General features: G+C 47.8%; 1 protein-coding gene across 6 annotated transcripts in view; it reads left to right on the forward strand.

Moving 5' to 3' along the window:
• The window catches only part of Fas3 (fasciclin 3), a 389,485-nt gene that overhangs the window by 351,245 nt on the left and 18,352 nt on the right, over nt 1-19,888 (forward strand). For 3 of the 6 annotated variants that reach the window (XM_025298667.1, XM_025298664.1, XM_025298666.1), the window contains exons 2-8: nt 10,989-11,315; nt 11,916-12,050; nt 12,618-12,806; nt 13,183-13,367; nt 16,075-16,216; nt 16,981-17,031; nt 17,967-18,080. In XM_025298667.1, the coding sequence (XP_025154452.1) occupies nt 10,989-11,315; nt 11,916-12,050; nt 12,618-12,806; nt 13,183-13,367; nt 16,075-16,216; nt 16,981-17,031; nt 17,967-18,080 (1,143 nt within the window). The remainder of the gene's footprint in view (nt 1-10,988; nt 11,316-11,915; nt 12,051-12,617; nt 12,807-13,182; nt 13,368-16,074; nt 16,217-16,980; nt 17,032-17,966; nt 18,081-19,888) is intronic. The other 3 variants (XM_011148624.3, XM_025298665.1, XM_011148625.3) reach the window with 1 other exon arrangement.

Here is a 19,888-nt window from a genome sequence, read left to right on the forward strand (position 1 = left end):
GCGCCGTTTCAACCGCGCCGTTAATTCCATCGCATATTCTCACGCATAAAAGACGGAAAGATATTACTTTGACATCGCGGGGGGGGCGGGGGGGATCAGGACGCAGGAGAAAGTCGGACAGGGAGAAAAAGCACAAATAAGATACATATAATTTCCACGAGAGAGGCGCGCGAGACAACGAGGGGAAATAATAACGAAGCTTAACTTCCGTCCGTCCCGCCTCCTCCTCCTCCTCCTTCTCCGCGGAAGTAAATACGTTTCTCTTGTGCCTGATACTTACTGTAGCGGGACAATGCCGAGGAACGTCACTTCGGAATCGCGTCTTCGGGAGATCGCGGCGGCGAGAGAACGGAGGAGGAACTGCTCTCGTCGCTAACGAGAAGAGGAAGGTGGCAAACAAAACAGGCAGGGAGAGACATCGGTAATCCGCGGTAACACCGCGGATTAGCCACCTGAATGTGAAGCGGCATTGTTTCTTGCCTGGCTAATAAGTCGGATCCCAACGGCCCCGCCGCGCCGCGCCGCTGCGGCCGCCGCCTTGCAGAGTCTGACTCTCGAAACTTCAGCCGCGAAATGTATTTCTTCGCGAGCTCGTTGCGAACGTGGCCAACTCGATTTACGCGAACAAAGATTTCCGCAATTCCGTCGCGGGTCCGCATAGCTCTCTCCGCCGCTCCGCGCCGCGCCGCGCCGCGCCGGGTATCGATCGTCATTCTACCGCTACGCGGCGGCGGCGGCGGCGGCGGCGGCGGCGGCTCAATGGAATTTTCGGGACGCGATTTAATTTTACGGCGCGACTCAATTTGTCCGGTCCTTGCGCCGATATTTTGGTGTATTCCAATTTATCGGCGCGGAGCTTGATATTTTTATTATGGCGCAATTTTTCATCGTATCCCGCTTTGTCCGTGAAATCCGATTTATTTATCCCGCCTAAAGTTTCGAATGTGCGGCACGATTTATTGGACCAAAGTCGATTTATTTATTTTAGTTAATACCGCCGGCGTACGCGCGCGCGCGGTGTAACTTTTTCATACGGTTCAATTATTTAGTTTACCTCGGGCTTTAGTGTATACCTGCTTGTCGCGATACGATATTTCTCCCTAATAACTCGATTTATTCGTTTTCCCATTCCTTGTTTCGTGTATTAATGCGTTTTTCAACCTATTCGTAATTCGTGCGTCTCTACGCGCGTTTCATTCCGCGCGGTTCAATCTGATTTCAATCCGGTGAAATTACTTTTCGCGTGTTAGCGTTATTTGCCGTTTCGCCGCGATGGCGATTGCAATTATTGCTTCCCGCGACTCGACGGTTCGGGACAGCGTTCGGGAGAACGTTCCAACGAGGGAAATAAATGAAGAATTTTCCTTTCCGGCAGGTATTTTCCTTTACGCGCGATTGAAGGCGAAGTAACGCGAACGGAGCGCCGCGGCGCGCCGCGCCGGCGCGGCGCGTGCGTCGTGGCGCATAACCGTGGATAATTCGATGCGAAATGCCGAGTCATAATCATCGTTTTCAAGCGCGTCCACTTTCGCCCGCCACATTGCGTGGGCTTAACGATAACCTGCGGTTTCGTGTTTACACCTTCGCTCTGGTGGTATTAAGCGCTCCGACGTTACAACGTAATTTCGCTCGCTCATGACGAGATCGTAGCCGCCGAGATAAATATCTCTGCGCGTATCGCCTTAATTTCTCCCTCGTGTTCCTTCTCCGCGTTATATCGATCTATCTTATATCGAGGACCCGTGAGTTCAGCTGCCAGTTTAGCCAGCCTACTTTCTGCTTCTCCTTTTAATCGTCGCTCGAGTCGCGCGCACAACGCGCGACAAACGGCGAGCGTTCAACGCGAAACCGTGCCGTCCAAGTTGTGGAATAATCGAGAGAAAGCCCGCCGCGCGCCTACAGCTGTTTGTAAATCATTGTTATTGTCATCGTGGCATCATTGCGACGACGCGATAGCATGGGGAGTGTGGTGATAAGGTTTCTTAAGGAGAGAACACGAGCGCGCGCGCTTTGAGTCTCGCTGACAATGGAGATCATATCGTGCCGTCGCGCCCGACGATATTTGAGGGTTGTGAAAGGCACAATATCGCCGACATGTGTCGAATGTCTATTATTCGGTCTCGATTCAGCCGACGGAAAAATCAGACGGGAGAAACCTCACCGAGGAAATCATCTAATGTCGCCTTTAAAGTTTCACCGCAGCGAAAGTCCGCTCTTAATCTAACTCGATATGAAGAACTCTAATTCGTATAAAAAAAAAGTATCGTTTTATCAAGACTCAGTTCGAACGCGGATAATGTCGCGATTCTCCTAAGAGAGTATCGCAACAGCTTGTGTTTTTCAAACTTTATCTCAAAACCGACAAATATTATGAAATTTCGAGCGTGTACTCCTCTCCGAGATATCTTGTTGTTCGCCGAGCGCGTTCGGTGAGCAACCGCGTTAACTAGAAATTCCCGAAGCAGCCTGAAGTCTCGCAACGAACATCGAGCGACAGTTATTTAATACAAAATCCGGTTTGCGTAACTGGATTCCAACGTCATCATCGACCGAGTAAAACCGATTTACGCGTCGCCGGTAGAAGGAAGAGGCGGCGGAGAGGAGGAAGAGGAGGAGGAGGAGGAGAAGGAGGAGGAGGAGGAGGAGGAGAGAGGGCCAGGGATGCCTGGTCGGAGAGTATCGGTGTGGCGAACGTATCCTTCCGGCGACTCCTCTCGCCCGTGGAGACTTCCTCGTCCGACTCGGGCGAGGAGCAGGAGCGAGAGGGGAAAAGAGAAGCGCTGGAAAGAAGCGGCGACGCGATGAGTTGATTTACCGCCGTGTAAACCGCTCTTAATCTCGGCGAGGATTTACGGTCTCCGGGTCGAAATTGGCGTCCGACTGGGACTCGCGAGAGGAGCGAAGTTTCCTCCGCGAGCGCGCGACGCGTCGGAGGAAACCGTGCCGTGGAAACGCACGCCCGACCTCTCCCCTCGACCGCAACCGAGACTTTTTTCGCCTCTCGGAGAGGGACTTTCGCTCGGAAGAGCGCGCGATTTTCCTGCGACGGAACGCACGCAGGAGAGACTGAAGCGATCAGTTTCCGGCGCCTCCGCGCGAATTTTATTAACGCATATGCAGACACGTACGTAGAGATTTGTTAATTATTTCACGTCAACCACTTATTAATTATTATTCATTATTCATTCATCCTCGACGAAAACGTAACTCGGCGAACGTAACAGGATCGGCCCCACCGTGAAATGTTCTAAGTTAATTCCTCCTGCGAGGAGAGTGGCGGCCATTACCCGCGAATTACGAAACTCTCTCTCGGCCTCTCTCGGCCTGTGTCTACGGTATAAATTGACGCCACAGTTGTACAGCCGAAATATCCGCGGGGGGCCTCCAACTTATTTCTCGTTCATTTCTCGTTCGCGAAGAGGGACGTGGAGTGAAATTACGCGCGGTCACACCGCGGCTTTTCAGCGCGGCCGGCCGAGATTTTTCATTCCCTTACTGCGCTTCGGAATCTTATCCGGCTTTTCGATCGTCACGCATACAGACGATAAATCAAATTGAAAGTGCACGACGTGTCGCGAACGAGCGCGTTCGTTCACGCGAACTTCTTCCCCGCGCGCACAACGGAGATCGTTTCATCTTGAAATTACGACTTTTATTTGCTCGACAAACCGCCTAAACCATATAATTGCGAATGTTCATCGACCGAAATTGTGTAATTGCCCACCTCTCGTCCTCCCTCCTTCGGCGACGGAGGGCCCCTCCCTCTCTCCCCCCCCTCAGACAGTAGTTGCATCGTTATATTGATTTCCGCGAATAATCGTGACGCACGTAGCTGCTCATTAATGACTAATTAGCGAGTGTATAGTGCGGTGTACCCCAGAACTCGTAGAAGCGTAATTGGCTTCGCTTTCGAGTGCAACAAGATACATACATATATATATATATATTGTGTGTGTGTGTGTGTGTGTGTGTATACATATTTATGCGTGTACGTGCAAAATCGGTCAATCTGAATTTATCACAGCGAGAGCGAGCTGCAACGGATTACCGCGAGGAAAAACATCGGCTATCGCTTTCGCATGCGGTCGCGCTTTCGTCATTACATCTGCCTCGTTAACCGGTTAATGATCCGGCATTGTCGCCGCGCCGAATACCTCGCATTGCGGTCTCGACGCGGATTTTAACCTCACGACGACGACCCCCACACTTCGATCTGATTACTCCGAAAATCGGGTTTCGGTAGTCCCCCCCTCTTTCTCTCTCTCTCTCTCTCTCTCTCTCTCTCTCTCTCTCTCTCTCTCTCTCTCTCTCTCTCTTTCTCCATGTCCATGTGAACGTAACGTAAACGAGCATAAACGGCCGAGCATATCTCGCAGCGCCGTGCGAAATTAGCAATGTTAGAGAATAGCGTCTAATACGGGAAGTGCCGGCCGGGATTATTTCCTCTCGCTGCGTCGCGAAACCGTCGCGTACAAACTGACCGCAACTGCTCGTCTACCGTTCTCGCGCCCTAAAGGCGCGCGTACACCGGAACCGATTAGCGAGGAGGCGGCATGAAAAGCCACTTCTTGGGTCTTGGAAAAACACGCGTCTCACCGTCGGTTCCCCTTTGTGCTCCTCCGTTCTCCCGCGCGGAATTATCATGAGTCGCAAATTTCAGCCACGGATGGAACATGCAACGCGGTCGTGTTCGCAAGATTTGCAGCAAATATCGACTCTTGCGAGCAACGAGGTATGAACGTTCGGCGGCTCGAGCGCGAAAATGAAAGGAGCGAAGAGAAAATTTGTTGGCTCGGTGTACACGCACCTTAATACATGCGTCCTTGTTTCGTTTGATCCGAGTTATCTACCGGCCTCTCTCTCTCTCTCTCTCTCTCTCTCTCTCTCACTCTCACACACATCCCCTCGCCCGTCTCCTCGATGCACGTCCTATTCCAACCCGCTTCCCCCTCGTCCTCCCTTTCCGCGAGCGGAAAAAGACGCGAGGATGGGGAGGCGCAAGCCAGCCGAGAAAATTGGAAATCGCTGCGAAATTGCACCGGCACGTTGCATGCCGGGTAACCAAGATTATCTCCGTCGCGTTATCACCGGCATTGCGAGGGGGAAGAGCGTATCGGAAGAGACGAGAAGAGGGAGTCAATAACGGGAGCGAGAGCGGCTATAAAATACCGAGGTGCGGAATGCGCGCAGTCGGATGCGTGCATCTTTCTCCGTCGTTGCGGCGTGCCATTTCGCGACATGCGATGTCGCGATAAGAGATGCATGCGCTTGGCGACGAAGAAAAAAGAAGAAGAAAAAAAAAATAAAAACGCGAAACAGGAGCCAGCAGGTGGGAAGCAAGAGTGCCCGCAACGAGCGTCCCTCGGACGGAAATAGAGCGAGCGTCTCAATGCGTGGCAGTCATAAATGCGAATTCTATCGCGAATGCCTCGCTCGCGCGACTCGCGAGGATTTTTCGCGCGAGGGGGATCCCGATCAAATTCACGATCTCGCAACGATGCGCGGCGGCAACCACAAATCATCGCATCTGTTGCTGCGGCTTTGGGGACGCGTGTTCCTCGGTGCAGGCGGACGGTGGCGATTGGTCAGCTTCTACGGTATACTGACGAGCAAATTAGATCATGACGGCGGCTGTGCCCAACAAACTGATGACCGGAGAGTCAAATGGGATTTACGATGTTGCGATCGCCTTGTTATGGCGGAGCCGACGCGGTCGCTGATGCGGTGACCGCGTCAAACGCTGTTTCAGGGTTACCCACAGGACACTTCCCGCGTTCCTTCGAAACATATTTTTCGAATGAAAACTTTCACGCGGGAAAGACGGTGATAAGTACAATAAATCAGTTGTAGGATCGCAGAACAATCGCAGCCTGTGCCGAGTTACACTCGTAATTGCAATCCCCCCGAGCGACAAGGATCTGCTGCAAATGTCAGAGGCGGGATTTTCGCGGGATTAAACGTGAAACGCAAACGTTCGAGCAGAGATAGCGATCGTTTAAATATCGTAACGATGACATGATTACTCGAACTACATAAAAATGGGCAAGAAAATCGAAAAGGCAAATCCGCTGTGCGTGCAACTAACGCGGAATATATACATACGCGGCGGGATGTAAGCTGTATTGTATCGCTCGTGCATTCTCCTCACGGGTATATAACGGAACAGAAACGGCAGAATACAGCCGCGTATCGGGCGGGATAGCGAAAAAACGGTAGCAACACCGAAAGAAAATATCAGAGAGCACCGCTTTTTTCGGAAGTGCTTTCAGCGTATTTAAAAGTCCATATCTCCTGCCGTAAAACCGCGCGACAATTCTAACGAATCCCATTGAATCTCACGCCCGCGGACTGCGCTGGGACACGCACCAAAGCGCCTACGCAGAAAACGCATCTGAACGCATAGCTAAACGGAAAAATACACCGCTGCGCGGTCGCGCCGTCCAGCGGCAGATAATAAACACGCGGGAAACATCGCGGAGCGCCGAAGCTCGATATGATTCCGCGCCGGGCGAGCGCGACCCACGCTCGCTGTAAGACCAAAGCTTTTGTCCCAACGACTGTTTTCCAGAGGAGACTCCAGAGGAGAGGGAGAGACAGGGAGAGGGGATGCGACGCCCCGCGTCCCGGGGAGTCGCGAGTGACAGACAGTCACCCAGATTCCGTCGCTATTTGCCCACGTGCGATATTCATTATGGACTTAAACTCCGGCGGCACTCGCGTTACTTGCGCCGCCGATCGATCCGGATAATCTCGTTTCGCGGCTTTCGCCTCCGCAGGCGCTTCCGCGAGCGGACAGGAGTCTCCTCTCCGTCGTGCGATCACAACGACGCGAATATGTCGAAACCGATAACGCCGGGCTCAAGCGGGCATCTGCTTCTCAAATGGACGGCTAAGCCCGGCGGCGGCCGGGCAGTCAACCGGTCGCCCGGATGAAATATGGTAGTCGTTGCTCGCGCCACGCCCAGTTTATCATATTTCTTGCAGTGCATTATCATAATAGCATCGTGCATGAGATCGGGCCGCGTCGTTCCGCCGATGACACGGCGCGTCGCGCGGGGAGATCGATGCGATGCGATGCGGCGCGGAGCATCGGCGACCGGCGCCTCGCCGACGGGATTCAAGAGCAAACGAGCCCCGTCTATACTTAACCCTTAGCTGCAACGGTGGCGGCTCTTTAAGGCCGGAATAGCGCGGACTCTTTTTGCCGGCTTGAACTTCGGTTCTTGCGCGCGCGCACCATCGCGTTGCTGCGACGTGTATAAGCGAGCGCTGAAATATGCGTCGCGTATCGCATATCGGAATGATGATTGCTATGTATTGGGTTGGCAACTAAGTGATTGCGGATTTTAAATAAGAATGAAATTTCAAAATTTTAAATTTGCTTTTTTAAATTTTTTTCAATGCATGTATGCGATACATTGAGCTTCTCTGCAATATCACGTGTTGTGCTATGACGATCTGAATCGATAATGGCCTTGATATGCAAGTCTCATCGACTTCAACTGGACGGCCAGATCGTTGAGCATTTTTCAATGAAAAATCACCAGAACGAAATCTGGCAAACCAATTTTGACACTGCCTTTCTTTCAAGGCTTCATTCCCATATACGGCACATAACTTCTCGTGTGCTTGCGATGCGTTCTTGTCTTTTCGGAAATAATGCAATAAAATATGTCTGAAGTGCACGTCTTGCTCTTCCATTTTTAAATTGGGATAAAAACAAAACTAAACAACTAATCGATATAATTTTTGTACTAAATGAAAGGTAGAAGTCCAAACAATAAGAAAAAAATATAGGTTAGGTACTTTGAACACGTTAACGAAACAAAAGAAAGTGTAAAATCCATCTGTCGACAAAATCCGCAATTACTTAGTTGCCAACCCAATATTATTTCAAGTCTCTCCGAGGACAAACGTTTCTACAAACTGATCCATTTTCTCTTCTCGCTTCGATCGACTTGGTAAGGTAAATGTCCCGGTAACCTGACCGGTTTGTGAGGTCGTCACAAAAAATACAATATATAATATTAAAAATAGTTTTGACATAAATAAATTGCATTATTCGAGAACTTAAGATTCCCTCAAGTAGAGAAAAATAATTTAAGCCAATGTATATATCTATTATTAACCCCTTGACATATAATGACGTCTGGGAGACGTCATTCGCGCTTCATGTGCCATTGTAAACTTTGACGTCTCCGAGACGTCAAGAACTGTCTCCGGCGGACGCCGAGAATCGTGCGTCGATTCTGTTTCGTTTCGAATGCTCATTATAATGTTACTTAATTATTGTCCATTAACATTATATGTCAACCTGATTAAATGTTATACAGCAATGCAAATTTCAAAATAAAATGTTCTGTTTCTAAGCTTACACATAACTGTTGAGTTGAGCCAAATTAAATAGTATTTTTCAAACGCATCAAATTCCGTTTTATTTGTATGTCAAGGGGTTAATGAAATATTTAGACAAGTAACAAAGCGCATTAATGTACCAGTGACCGGACGGTTGAAAGGTTACGGCCCAATATTCGGATACAATTCGTCTCAGGGTCTGACCGCGATTAGAAAATTAGTATGTGCTAACGAGAAATAATATAAATGTAGATGCTGTCTCTTAATGAATTTATTAACGATTGACCATTATTTTGCCAAACCATAGGCGCTTATACTTGTTTAATTAATTTTTTCTTTTTTAATACAAAATTATCAAATTGGGCATATTTTTTTCCAACTAATCGCCAGATATTAGTTTTTTACAATAATTATTACTTTCATTCATTATTGTTAAAATAAATAGTAAGTAATTTTTTTCAAAGTGGTCGGATACTGGCACATGTCCGGCCATTGGGACGTTTACCTCAGGCTCGAATGAACTATTCGTAAAAATCGGCATCTTTGATGAGTGACTGATAAGAATAATTGATTGATATTTCTTGTAACCCGGGAAACCCGTTATAGTGACGTGGAAAGAGTCTCGTATTTTTTTTTTTTTTTTTTTTTTACCAATCCCTGCCCTTCAACGCGTACGAAAAAGTTCTGATTCAAAAATCGTAAAAATCAGCCGGACTGAAAGGCTGAACTGAAACTGACGAAATATCGTCCAGTTTCACGTTACCGATCCTTCAACTGGATAAACGGGAATCGAAGTGGCGCAAATGATCGTGAATTTAAATGCAGCCTTTTTTGCGCGGCCACGTCGAGTGCAGCTCCTGCAGCGGGAGGAACGCGATTTGTCGGGAACAATTATTTTGAATATTATGCAAAACAGACACGTTATGAATATTAAAATCGTGCTAGAACACCGACTACTAAATATTACATCGCGTTATGAAGCCGTAACAACATGTACATGCTCTCCGATGGCATCAATATTTAAGGGTTCGCCGCATAATAAGGATATGCTAAATGTGAGGTTTCTTCACCGCTTCCGTTACATCGAAGCTGCTCCCGCCAAGTCCTTGTAAACATCTAAACTCCGCTAAAGACTACTTATGAAAACTTTCGCGACTACCGTGACACATCCGCGTCACGACGACGGGCTGCTACGTTTAAAGTAGAGCGTTACATATTTAAAGCCGACCGACGATAACGATCCACCCGCGTGAACTAGAAACTCTGGAAAGACCGCGTAGAGAAAAGGAAGAGAGGGAATCGCATCGTCTGTTATCGTTGGTTATTACGCGCCGTATCGCGTTCGCTTCCCTCATCATTTCGCGCGCACCGTTCTCCAGCGCGACGATGGCCTTTGGTGGGATTCGATCGGAAATTCAAGGAAACGCGCGATCCTCCTTGTATCGCCCGGCGATATATCAATTAGCGGAACGAGAAACGCAGCGGTGGAGCGGTGGTATCGAGGCCAAAGGATATATTGCGCATAAGGATTAGATCTACCAACGTGTCGGGTGGGTTTACGGTGACGAAAGAGCGGACAAGGAGAAGAAAAAGGCCAGCCACCTCTGCGATGCAGAGCGCGCCGGTATAAGAAAGATACACGAGGGCGACAGAGGTAGTGCAGGTGGGGATTTAATCAACTTTCCTTTTTGTCTCGTAAATCTTCGTAAACGCGAGATCCTCTCCCGTGCGAGAATCGCCCTCTCGATTTTTTTATCGCAGACTCGCAGACTCGATGCGTGTTCTTTAAAACCCACCGCTCCGATACTTCTCTCTCTCTCTCTCTCTCTCTCTCTCTCTCTCTCTCTCTCTCTCTTCTTCTTTTGCTTTATTATCACATCTTGATGCTCCTAAATGCCCGATCGCGGTCATTGCACTCCATGCTCAGAGAGAGAAACTCGTTTTTAGCACAATACATATATTCCGCGGCAGGTATACATTATAAATATTAAGTAGAGGAATGTGCATGTGCTGCATAATGAAGTCGGACGTTAATCTCGGGTTTAATTAAGTCGTATGGTAATTCAAGAAAGTCCGAGTCCACCATATTTCAGTCGTCGGGATCCTTTTACGCGGATCGGTTGATTCGCCGTGTGTGTGTGTGTGTGTGTGTGTGTGTGTGTGTGTGTGTGTGTGTGTGTGTGTGTGTGTGTGTGTGTGTGTGTGTGTGTGTGTGTGTGTGTGTGTGTGTGTGTGGTGTGTGTGTGTGTGTGTGTGTGTGTGTGTGTGTGTGTGTGTGTGTGTGTGTGTGTGTGTGTGTGTGTGTGTGTGTGTGTGTGTGTGTGTGTGTGTCCGCGCGTAAGCGTGCCTAAAACTCGCGCCGTATTTTATATTCTAATTTCAGAATGATGGAGCCGATATCACCAGAGAGAGAGAGAGAGAGAGAGAGAGAGAGAGAGAGAGAGAGAGATAACAATCTGATTTACTGCCTAACGCCCGATATCTGATAAGAGAATCGATATTTTCGCTTGAAAGCGGATTTTCATGTCAAGTCGACGTGTCTCTTTCTCCTCCGTGTTAACGTGCGACACGAATAATCGTACAGATGGGCATGATTATTAATCGTTTAACTGAATGTTTTCGTCTGTTTTCAGCGCTGAGGTCGAATCTGGCGATAAGTATCGAGCCGTACAACGAAACGGCTGTGCGGGCCGGCGACAGTTTGCAGATCATGTGCCGGGCTCCGCGAGAGATTCGCGTTTGCCGCGTGGAGATCCCCGGCGAGGGAAACGCCATCCTCCTGTCTCCAGGACAACCGGCGGAAGATGGTATCGAGTATTACGGTGATGGTTTCGACAAAGGTCAATGCGGCGTCAAAATCGCCAAAGTCAAGGAAACCCACGACGGTCTGTTCAAGTGTTCCGTGGCAACGACCGACTCCCGGCAGGAGATCACCGCGTCTTTGAACATCATCGTGGCGAGTGAGTTCATCGCGTTGATCGATGTTGCAGCGCGAATTTTACGGACGGAATCGTTATATTAAAGTACGAATTCGCGACGCGAAGGGCGTAATAATCGGGTCGGTTCATATTTTATCACAAGTGATATTCGAAAGCGACCGTAATGAGAATGCGCCATTCGCGCATAAGGCGTGAGATGAGATAGATAAAACGCGGTGTGTACTCCGTTTTAATTGCTTCTTTTTCCAAGATGATGAAGAGACACGCGTCAATTAGAGCGAGAGGCGAAAAAGATCAACGCTTCCACTGGTTCGGCTATAGCTGTGTATTCGAGAAGTAATTAATCTTCCTTCCTAAGGGTATTGCTTACGGAGACTTTGAAATAAGCGTCCGAAGCGGAGTTACCGTTCAAGATGAACCCGATAAAGATAAACGGCGGGCATCGTGAATATCTCGGGAGAATTTACTGCTATCTTTGCGCGGAAGCATGCCGAAGAAAAAGTAATGAATTTTAGCTCACCGACGCGAGTGATAAAACGCGCGATAAGACGCGCGGTAGAAATGTCATGGTCATTGCGTCGGTCGCTTCACCCCGAAGAAATATCTATTTTGATTTTTCAGGAGCGCCCACGGATATCAATCTTGTAGTGAAAGACTTTCATACCGGCGGAACCTCGTTCGTAAAAGGGCAAAAGATTATTGTGAGCTGCAAAGCACCGTTTGGACGACCTGCGGCGAATATATCTATATATCTGGGTATATTGTTTGTTATGTTTTAATTAATTTTAGTTTTAATTAACTTTAACGTTTTATCATCTCGAAATATCAAATGATATTTAAAAGATATCAAGTATCAAAGAATAATCTCTCTCGCGTGTAAAAAGGGGGGACACGACGCTCGTCCAGAAATTCTAGTCGTAGATTACGTCGGTCTCGCACGGGGTCGCGCAAGTTAAAACGAGAGAACGAGAGTCGCCAAGAACAATTTGAGCATCGTAAAGAAGTAAGATCGGTCGCTCATCAAACAATGTAATACGCGAGCGATATTGTAAAAACAAGCCAACATCGCGGAGTTTCAAAGCTTTGTATCTCCTCAAATTAATAACACGTTTATTAATTTTGTTATAAAGGGTAGAATTAATATACAGTGTCGTGAGAACAGATAAAGGTGAGCCGCTGCGCTCTCTCGAATATCTCGATAAACTTGATCGAATAATTAATCGGACGTTAAACGGAATGCGCGAATAAAGAGTGTAGGATATGGTTGTGAGCGTGAGAGCGATGGAAAAACAAGATGTTCTTATTACCTCTCTTGAAATTTAGACAACGACTTGCTGGAGGAGGACAAGTCCATGCTGTACAACGAATACCGCAACCACATGCAACAAACGGACGTAAAGAACGTGACGCGTACTTTAGACTGGTCAGATAACGGGAAGATGATACGATGCGTGGCTAATCACATCGCTCTCGAGAAACCTTTGGAAACTTCAATGCTACTCAATGTAGAATGTAAGTGACCGCTTTCTCGTTTCTTAACGTGTTACTTCACCGCGAGTGTATACCGCGGAAATTTCATTTTATTTCTCTTTCCCCTGACTGCCATTTTCTCCGCCATATCCACCTTTTATTTTATTTTCTCTTTTTTATTACAAAACTGATAAAACTCTCTGTACAACGTCGATTCCCATTTCAGCTAGTAAAATCTGTATTTATCTGATAATGGAAAAACAACATCCGCTGAGAAACCGAATTAATTTTTAACTCTTTAATAACTCTGTGTTTTTGCGTGTAAAATACGGTGTGATTGTGAACGGTAACTTTTTTTCTTCCTTTTTTTTTCTCATAAATGCGTTCAGAGATCAGAGACATTATATTTTCCGTGCAGTTCCGCCGCAGCCACAGTCAACTTTCGAGCGATTTGGATACGTGATTGGCAGACGGGGCACCGTCAACATCACCGTTTATGCGAATCCTAAACCAAATTTCACATGGCGAATAGGCAACATGGAGATCCTCGAGGGTCACGCCGACGAGACCAATCGATTGCAGACTTCAACCGCGTTCGACATCGTAAGTTCTTTTCTCGTTGCGGCTTTAATCTACTTTTTACCCTACTTAATGTGACTCACGTTTATTCGCGGACCTATTTAACCATTGGCCGTGTCCACGTCCGGGGGGACGTGATACGGTATTATCGGGGCGTGGAAATTCGCGAGCTTTTACACATCCAGCCGTCTCCACAGCAGTCGGACGGCAGAAATTCATTAGGGGAACACATCGCTATTATTGACTACCGCATTTTACCGTTCGATCCGTTAAAACGATTGTCGGCGGACTAACGTATCGCGACGAGGAAAGCGATGCATTTAGCGACCCGATTCGACGGGATGCCGAGCGCACGATGCACGTCCGGGGGGCTTTTAGGCTCGAGAGTCGCTAACAAATAAAACGTAGGATTGGAGAAAGAACGAGCGCGGCGCGAGCCGAAGAAATAATTGGCGATGAAAGGGGAGAGCAACCGGATTGGTGGAAGCAAATGAAACAGAAATCCAATATTGCACTGCAACGGCGGGCCTCGATTTACCGTTCGTCCGATGCATTCTCCATGCACCTGTGTGACAGGCAGCGCCGCGCCGGAGCGCAGCGTTGTAATGAAATTCCATTGAATTCAGACACTGCGGATTCGATCGACGCGCGATCGCTCCAAGGCCTTCCAACGGAGGCGTTGTTTCTGACCTATTGTTTCGTTAACAAGAAGCGGTTCGTTCGTTCCGTAGTTAACGTTTAAATGGATTTGCCGATCTTGCAACTTGCGTTTTTTAATTAGTCCGACGAGGCCGCGCCGCGCCGCGTCACATTACGTCGCGTCGCGACAAATAGAGCTAGGTGAGCGCGATGTTCGCGTCCCGAATACCGGCCGCGTGTTTCCGCGGTTATTCCGAATCCATTTATTAAACCTCGGCGCGAGGGAACAAAGGGACGAAGGTTCAACGAATCCCCGCGATTCTCAAATTCGACCCTTCCTCCTCCTCCTCCTCCTCCTCCTCCTCCCCTCCTCCTCCCCTCCTCCTCCTCCCCTCCTCCCTCCTCCTCCCCTCCTCCTCCTCCTCCTCCTCCTCCTCCTCCACCTCGTCCTCCTCCTCGCTTCCGCGGTTTACCGTATACACACGCAATAATCGTCCGCACGATTGCACGAAATCACGTGATTTTACTCCCACGGGAAAGATTAAACAAGGAGACACTCTGTGACTCGAGCTGAACCCGGCCCGGTCATTCACAAAATTCAAAGTAGCGAATTAGACGCCTGAATGTTAATTGTGTAACGTCCGCATGTGATATCGCCGGGAGGAAAATCGGGGATCTTATCGTCGCTCACGGTGTCCGTCTCGTCGCGGCAAGAGGGTTAAATCGCGCAGAGTCAGCGAACTTCCGGGTGAAAAGTCGCGAGCTTATGACTCTCGGCCTCGAGGCTTAGAGCCACGGCGAGAGCGAGAGGAGAGGAGAGTCAAAGCGTTAATCGAGCGGCACGCGCGCCAAACTAGGCGAGTGCATTCAATGACGCGGGCTATTCTCTGATCGAAAGAGGGAGAGAGAGAAGGAGGGAGGAAGAGAGAGAGAGAGAGAGAGAGAGAGAGAGAGAGAGAGAGAGAGAGAGAGAGAGAGAGAGAGAGAGAGAGAGAGAGAGAGAGAGATCCCAATGGCGTCCGATGATTTCGTCGCCGGAGCTCGAGGGATCGCTGGTACGGCGGCGGGCGCAAACTTTCCGAGCGTAACACTCTGGAACAACGCCAGCGTGTGCCAGAACCAATAAAAGCCGCCATTCGGCACTGGCTTCGGCTCGCGTATGAATGGCTTTCAAATAGGCTGCAGCTCGCAAGTCACAACTTGCAGTGGATCGAGCGCTCGCTCGCACCGCGACGCGCCGCGCCGCGCCGCGCCGCGCCGCCGTCGAATACGAATCAGCTTCCGCTGAAAACGCAATTACCACCCCGGGAGAGGCGAAAGCTCGGAAAGGCTCGGCTTACCGCTTTTCGTTCCTATAATAGCGGCTCGCGAACAACGCGCTCGACGCGATATCGAGAACCACCAAATGGATTTTTCCTCGATTAGAGAGTGACCGCGCGCGCGCGCGCGCGCGTGCGCACAAGACGGGAATATTTCATAAAAGCCGGCCGAGTTTAACGCGAGAAATGCAGTTTTCTCGTTTAGCCGAGAAAAAGGACAACGCGCATGTGACAAGATCAACGGATATAATAGAAATTAAGTAAATTTGATTGTGCGAGGAAAAATGGGACTCGGAGTGTTTGCATGGTCAAGGGAGAATCAGGAGGGCCAGAAAGAGAGAAGAGAGAGAGAGAGAGAGAGAGAGAGAGAGAGAGAGAGAGAGAGAGAGAGAGAGAGAGATTGCACAATGTTTCGCTAAAGTTATATAAGTCTGATAAAAAAGTTTATCTTTGCTGCTTGGCTTTCTTTTTTTTGTAACTACCGTTGTAATCAACAGTTTATCTCTTTAATGTATGAATTACGGGAGCCGTATTTGCGTGTGTGTGTGTGTCTGTGTGTCTGTGTGTGTCTGTGTATGCAAAAACTCGTAATTAATAGTAACGACCTTCGAGTAATTTATAGTGAACGTTCCTACAGCGGCACACATACACACACACACACACACACTTTCAAGGGCTCAGCTAAAGGTTTAATTAATGAGTAACATGACGTAGTAAATGAAGGGGGAACGGGGTCGAATCGATATGTACTTGTAACAAAGTCACCTTTACAGGGAAATGGAGGATGGAGTCTAATTTTGTCCATCAACGACGTTCAGAAATCCGACACGGAGAAGGAGTACACATTGGAGGCGCGCAACAACCTGGGATCGAATGTATATCATGTCGTTTTGTCGACGTCCTCAGAACCAGCGGGTGAGTTATTCGGGAAATCCGATTTACGCAAGTTCTTCTCGATTGAAAATGTCACACTATATGCACTTAGAAATTACGTGTACATATCATGAATATCACATATTCGCAATTCACACATCGGCAGCAGAGAAGAATGCGGCACATTCCGACACATTACATTAGGCCGATTTCCAAGGCTACACGCTCTGTGTCGTTTGTGACTGATTAAATATCTGTTAAAGCAGCACTTGCGTGAATACAAGCGCGACCGCGCGTCGTTCGTTTGCACCGTCGAGGAAAATTTCAAGCTCACCAGCTTTTTCAATTCGCGATACAATTTTCCCACCCCCGAGCTGATTCAACTCAAGCTTCACGCAATTAACGAGTGTTCCATATGTGTGTGTGTGTGTGTGTGTGTGTGATCTCTTGGCCGATCGCATTGTGCCGTTCGATTCATCGATCTTCAATGGCAAACGTGGCAAACGTTGGATGATAAATAACGAGTGCGAGCAGTCGATATATCTCCACGCGCTTTCTCCGCACACATTTTACTCCACTAACTCAACTAACGGCGTTCACACTTGGCTGTCCACCGTCCACGATCGTAATCGTAGCCGCGATCTCGCACCACGTAAACTCGCCCGCTATCGATCGTCGTAATCATCACGTCGATCGCCACCGCCGATCACACACACAACACAACGCGTCCTAGAAATATCCGACCGACGGTTTATGTTTTGTGTGCGTGTCTAACCATATCGATCCTTCACCGCATGCTCACGCAGGACCGCTCAGTAACCTCTATGGTAAGCTCTCCGAACACATGCACGCACTAGGTAATGTCACTTTTTCAAATTACTATACGTAAGTAGTCTGCGTAGTCACGTAAGCGTGCGGCGTCCCGTGCGGCGATTCCGCGTAGAGCCTCGCCGAGGATGATGATCGCGCCGGAGAATTAATAACCGTTATTTGACTAAGGGCGCGTAATACACGTCGATCACGAGAACACGCTGGACGTTGATCGAGCGACGTGCAATTTACCAATTTCCACGGCGCGCTATTGCGCGCATCGCGCGGAACAATGTAAATTTCATCGATTCGGATCGCGGCCGCACGTAACGCCGCCGCGTGATCATCAAGTATATACGTGCACGTTGCACTTTAATTGTTTTCTGCTTTTTCAACACGCGCATTATGTGGGGGGAACGGTTTCACGGGGCGCGGCTCGCGACGCCCGTGCGACGGGTCGGATCTTGTCCCGACGAGTTCGAAAAGATCGGACAATCTTTTTTCCTCGCGGAAATATCGAGGGAACGGTCAGCGTTCTTTTTTCTCTGGAATTTCCACTTTTCAGCGATACGCGCTTTAGCAATTAAAATCTCGAGATCTCGATACTTGGGATAAATCGATCGCAAATTCATCGGAGAACGACATCGAGATTAAAGTCGCGAGTCGCGTCTCGCCTCGTCTAATGATCGACTGTTTAATGAGAGCGTTCGTTGCGTATCTCGCGCGATGAATGTCGTCGATGCGTTTACGCTAAGATCGGTATCTTGAAATTTTGATACCTAAGTCACGAAGTGACGCGTGAGTGGGAGAGCGAGAAAATCACGAGCCGTGATTCCACACGCCGTGCTTTTTCTCCCTTCTACTTTCGCGCTAAGAAATATCATCCTACTCATTAGTGTCGATCCGAGACGCTGATACAACGACACGAGATATTCGAGAAATCACGATAACAAGAGACTTTCTTTTTTTGCGCGGTTTGCAGGCTTTGATTTGGACGCTGGATCCATCATCGGTATCGTCGTGGGTGTCATGGTGCTTGTACTCATTATTTTCCTCGTAATCTTTGCACGTGCAACCGGCCGCTGGTGTTTTGCAGGTGAGTCTATTTGAAAGTGCGCACTCGATTTAAAAGCCCCTTTCTTAGATTACACGCCACGTATTACATATATATGCCAGCCTCCCCCTATCTTTTCTTTTCTCTTTTTTTTTTTCTTCTTTTGTTCTCTCTGACAATTTGGTTGCGCGGAAACGGTCGGAAACATTGTAAAACTTGAGTGGAAGACGTTGCTTGCGCAGAACGACTAACTTCTCGGAGAGAGTCGAAAGCAAGCTCATTAAAGTTATCGGAACGGTATATAGCTGATTATGGAAGATAAAGTCGGTGTCGGTTGGCCGGTTGGGATTGTTGGACAAGATAAATTTTGCACTGTCAGGTGAGACATCAGCTACGATATCAGCCACGATAAATACAGAGTAGAGAAAAGAAGGAGATAAATGATATGATTTATTTGAACGTCTTCAATTAACGTCAGTCAAGTAAGTAAATGTCTCGTGCTGATAATAAAAAATTCATTTTGCGCCAATTCCTTCTGATCCGATTTAGTTTTTAGTTGTCTCCGATTAATTTTAAAAATTTGCAGAATAAAATTTTGTATATATATATAAACAAAAAAATATATATATTCGTATTAAATAATTCGACTGCCAAAAAGTTGAATCCCTGATTGATATGAAGTGAATGAGTAGAAAGGAGGAAAATCTTTTCATTGTTTTCTGCTTATTCTGCGACTCTATTCGCACAGATATATCTGCATCTATCAGCTCGTTATAGGTTTAATTTCATTAAAACTTGGGCAGAATATGAATTAAGCTTATTATATTCGACAAACATAAACATTGACGACTCGATAAAAGAGAAGCAGTCCGTCATCCATTCGTCTCGCGAATGTATGTAATATACGGAAAAAAAATGTATATTTCCAAGATTTCATCTACACGATTGCGAGCGGTTATTGTGAGTGACATGCAGGAGGTTTCAATGTTTCAAGATATTTTGCGGAAAATATGGGGACGATGTAGCGCTGATCGGCGTAGGGAGAGAGAAAATTGAAAGTGCGATAAGATTGTGTATCAACACGCATCACCATTTTCGTTGCGATTGTCGTTGTCGCTGTTGCTGTCGTAACTATTGTTTTCCGTTAATGTTGCGTTACGATCGCGGTGCAGTGTCTGGCAGTATACGATTAGCCTAAACGCGAGATCATTATCGCGCGGTAGAACAGTGTATGTGCGCGCAGTAGATGCGTATATATATATATATATATATATACCTACGGGTTTAATTAGTGCGCCCCGAGAAAAGCAGCTCTCTGTAATGCTCTGTTACCGTACTTTATACATATAAGTACACACACATATATATATATATATATATATATATGTATATATATATATATATATGTATATACATATATATATCCCTATTTATATATGAATATACTTTTATCTCTCTGAACGTATACAAATGTCTTATGTGTTGTGCCGCTACCGATAGGACAGCATGCGAGTCGGGCCAAGTAAAGAATACGGAGATACAACAACGATTACCTTGATTCCGTACTCTAGGCATGACACTGTCCAGGGGTAAGTCACCTCAGGCAGCAAAACACCCCTTCTGAAATATAATGCTCGTTCTCGTTCATCACGCCCGTCCGTCCGTCCGCCCGTCACCTTTTTCCGCGATCATTTTTATCAGCCAATATATCCTCCCTCGCCTCTACGCGTTATCATCTTCAGCGACCGGCTTATCACCGACCACGAGCGTTTTCCCGGACTTCGAGAGCGTCTCACACAGAAACGCCGTCGTGTCCCTCGCTTCAAATTTAATACACTTTTCGTCCCGCT

This window comes from Harpegnathos saltator, unplaced genomic scaffold (assembly GCF_003227715.2).
Source record: "Harpegnathos saltator strain DR-91 unplaced genomic scaffold, Hsal_v8.6 scaffold231, whole genome shotgun sequence".
Lineage (NCBI taxonomy): Eukaryota > Metazoa > Arthropoda > Insecta > Hymenoptera > Formicidae > Harpegnathos > Harpegnathos saltator.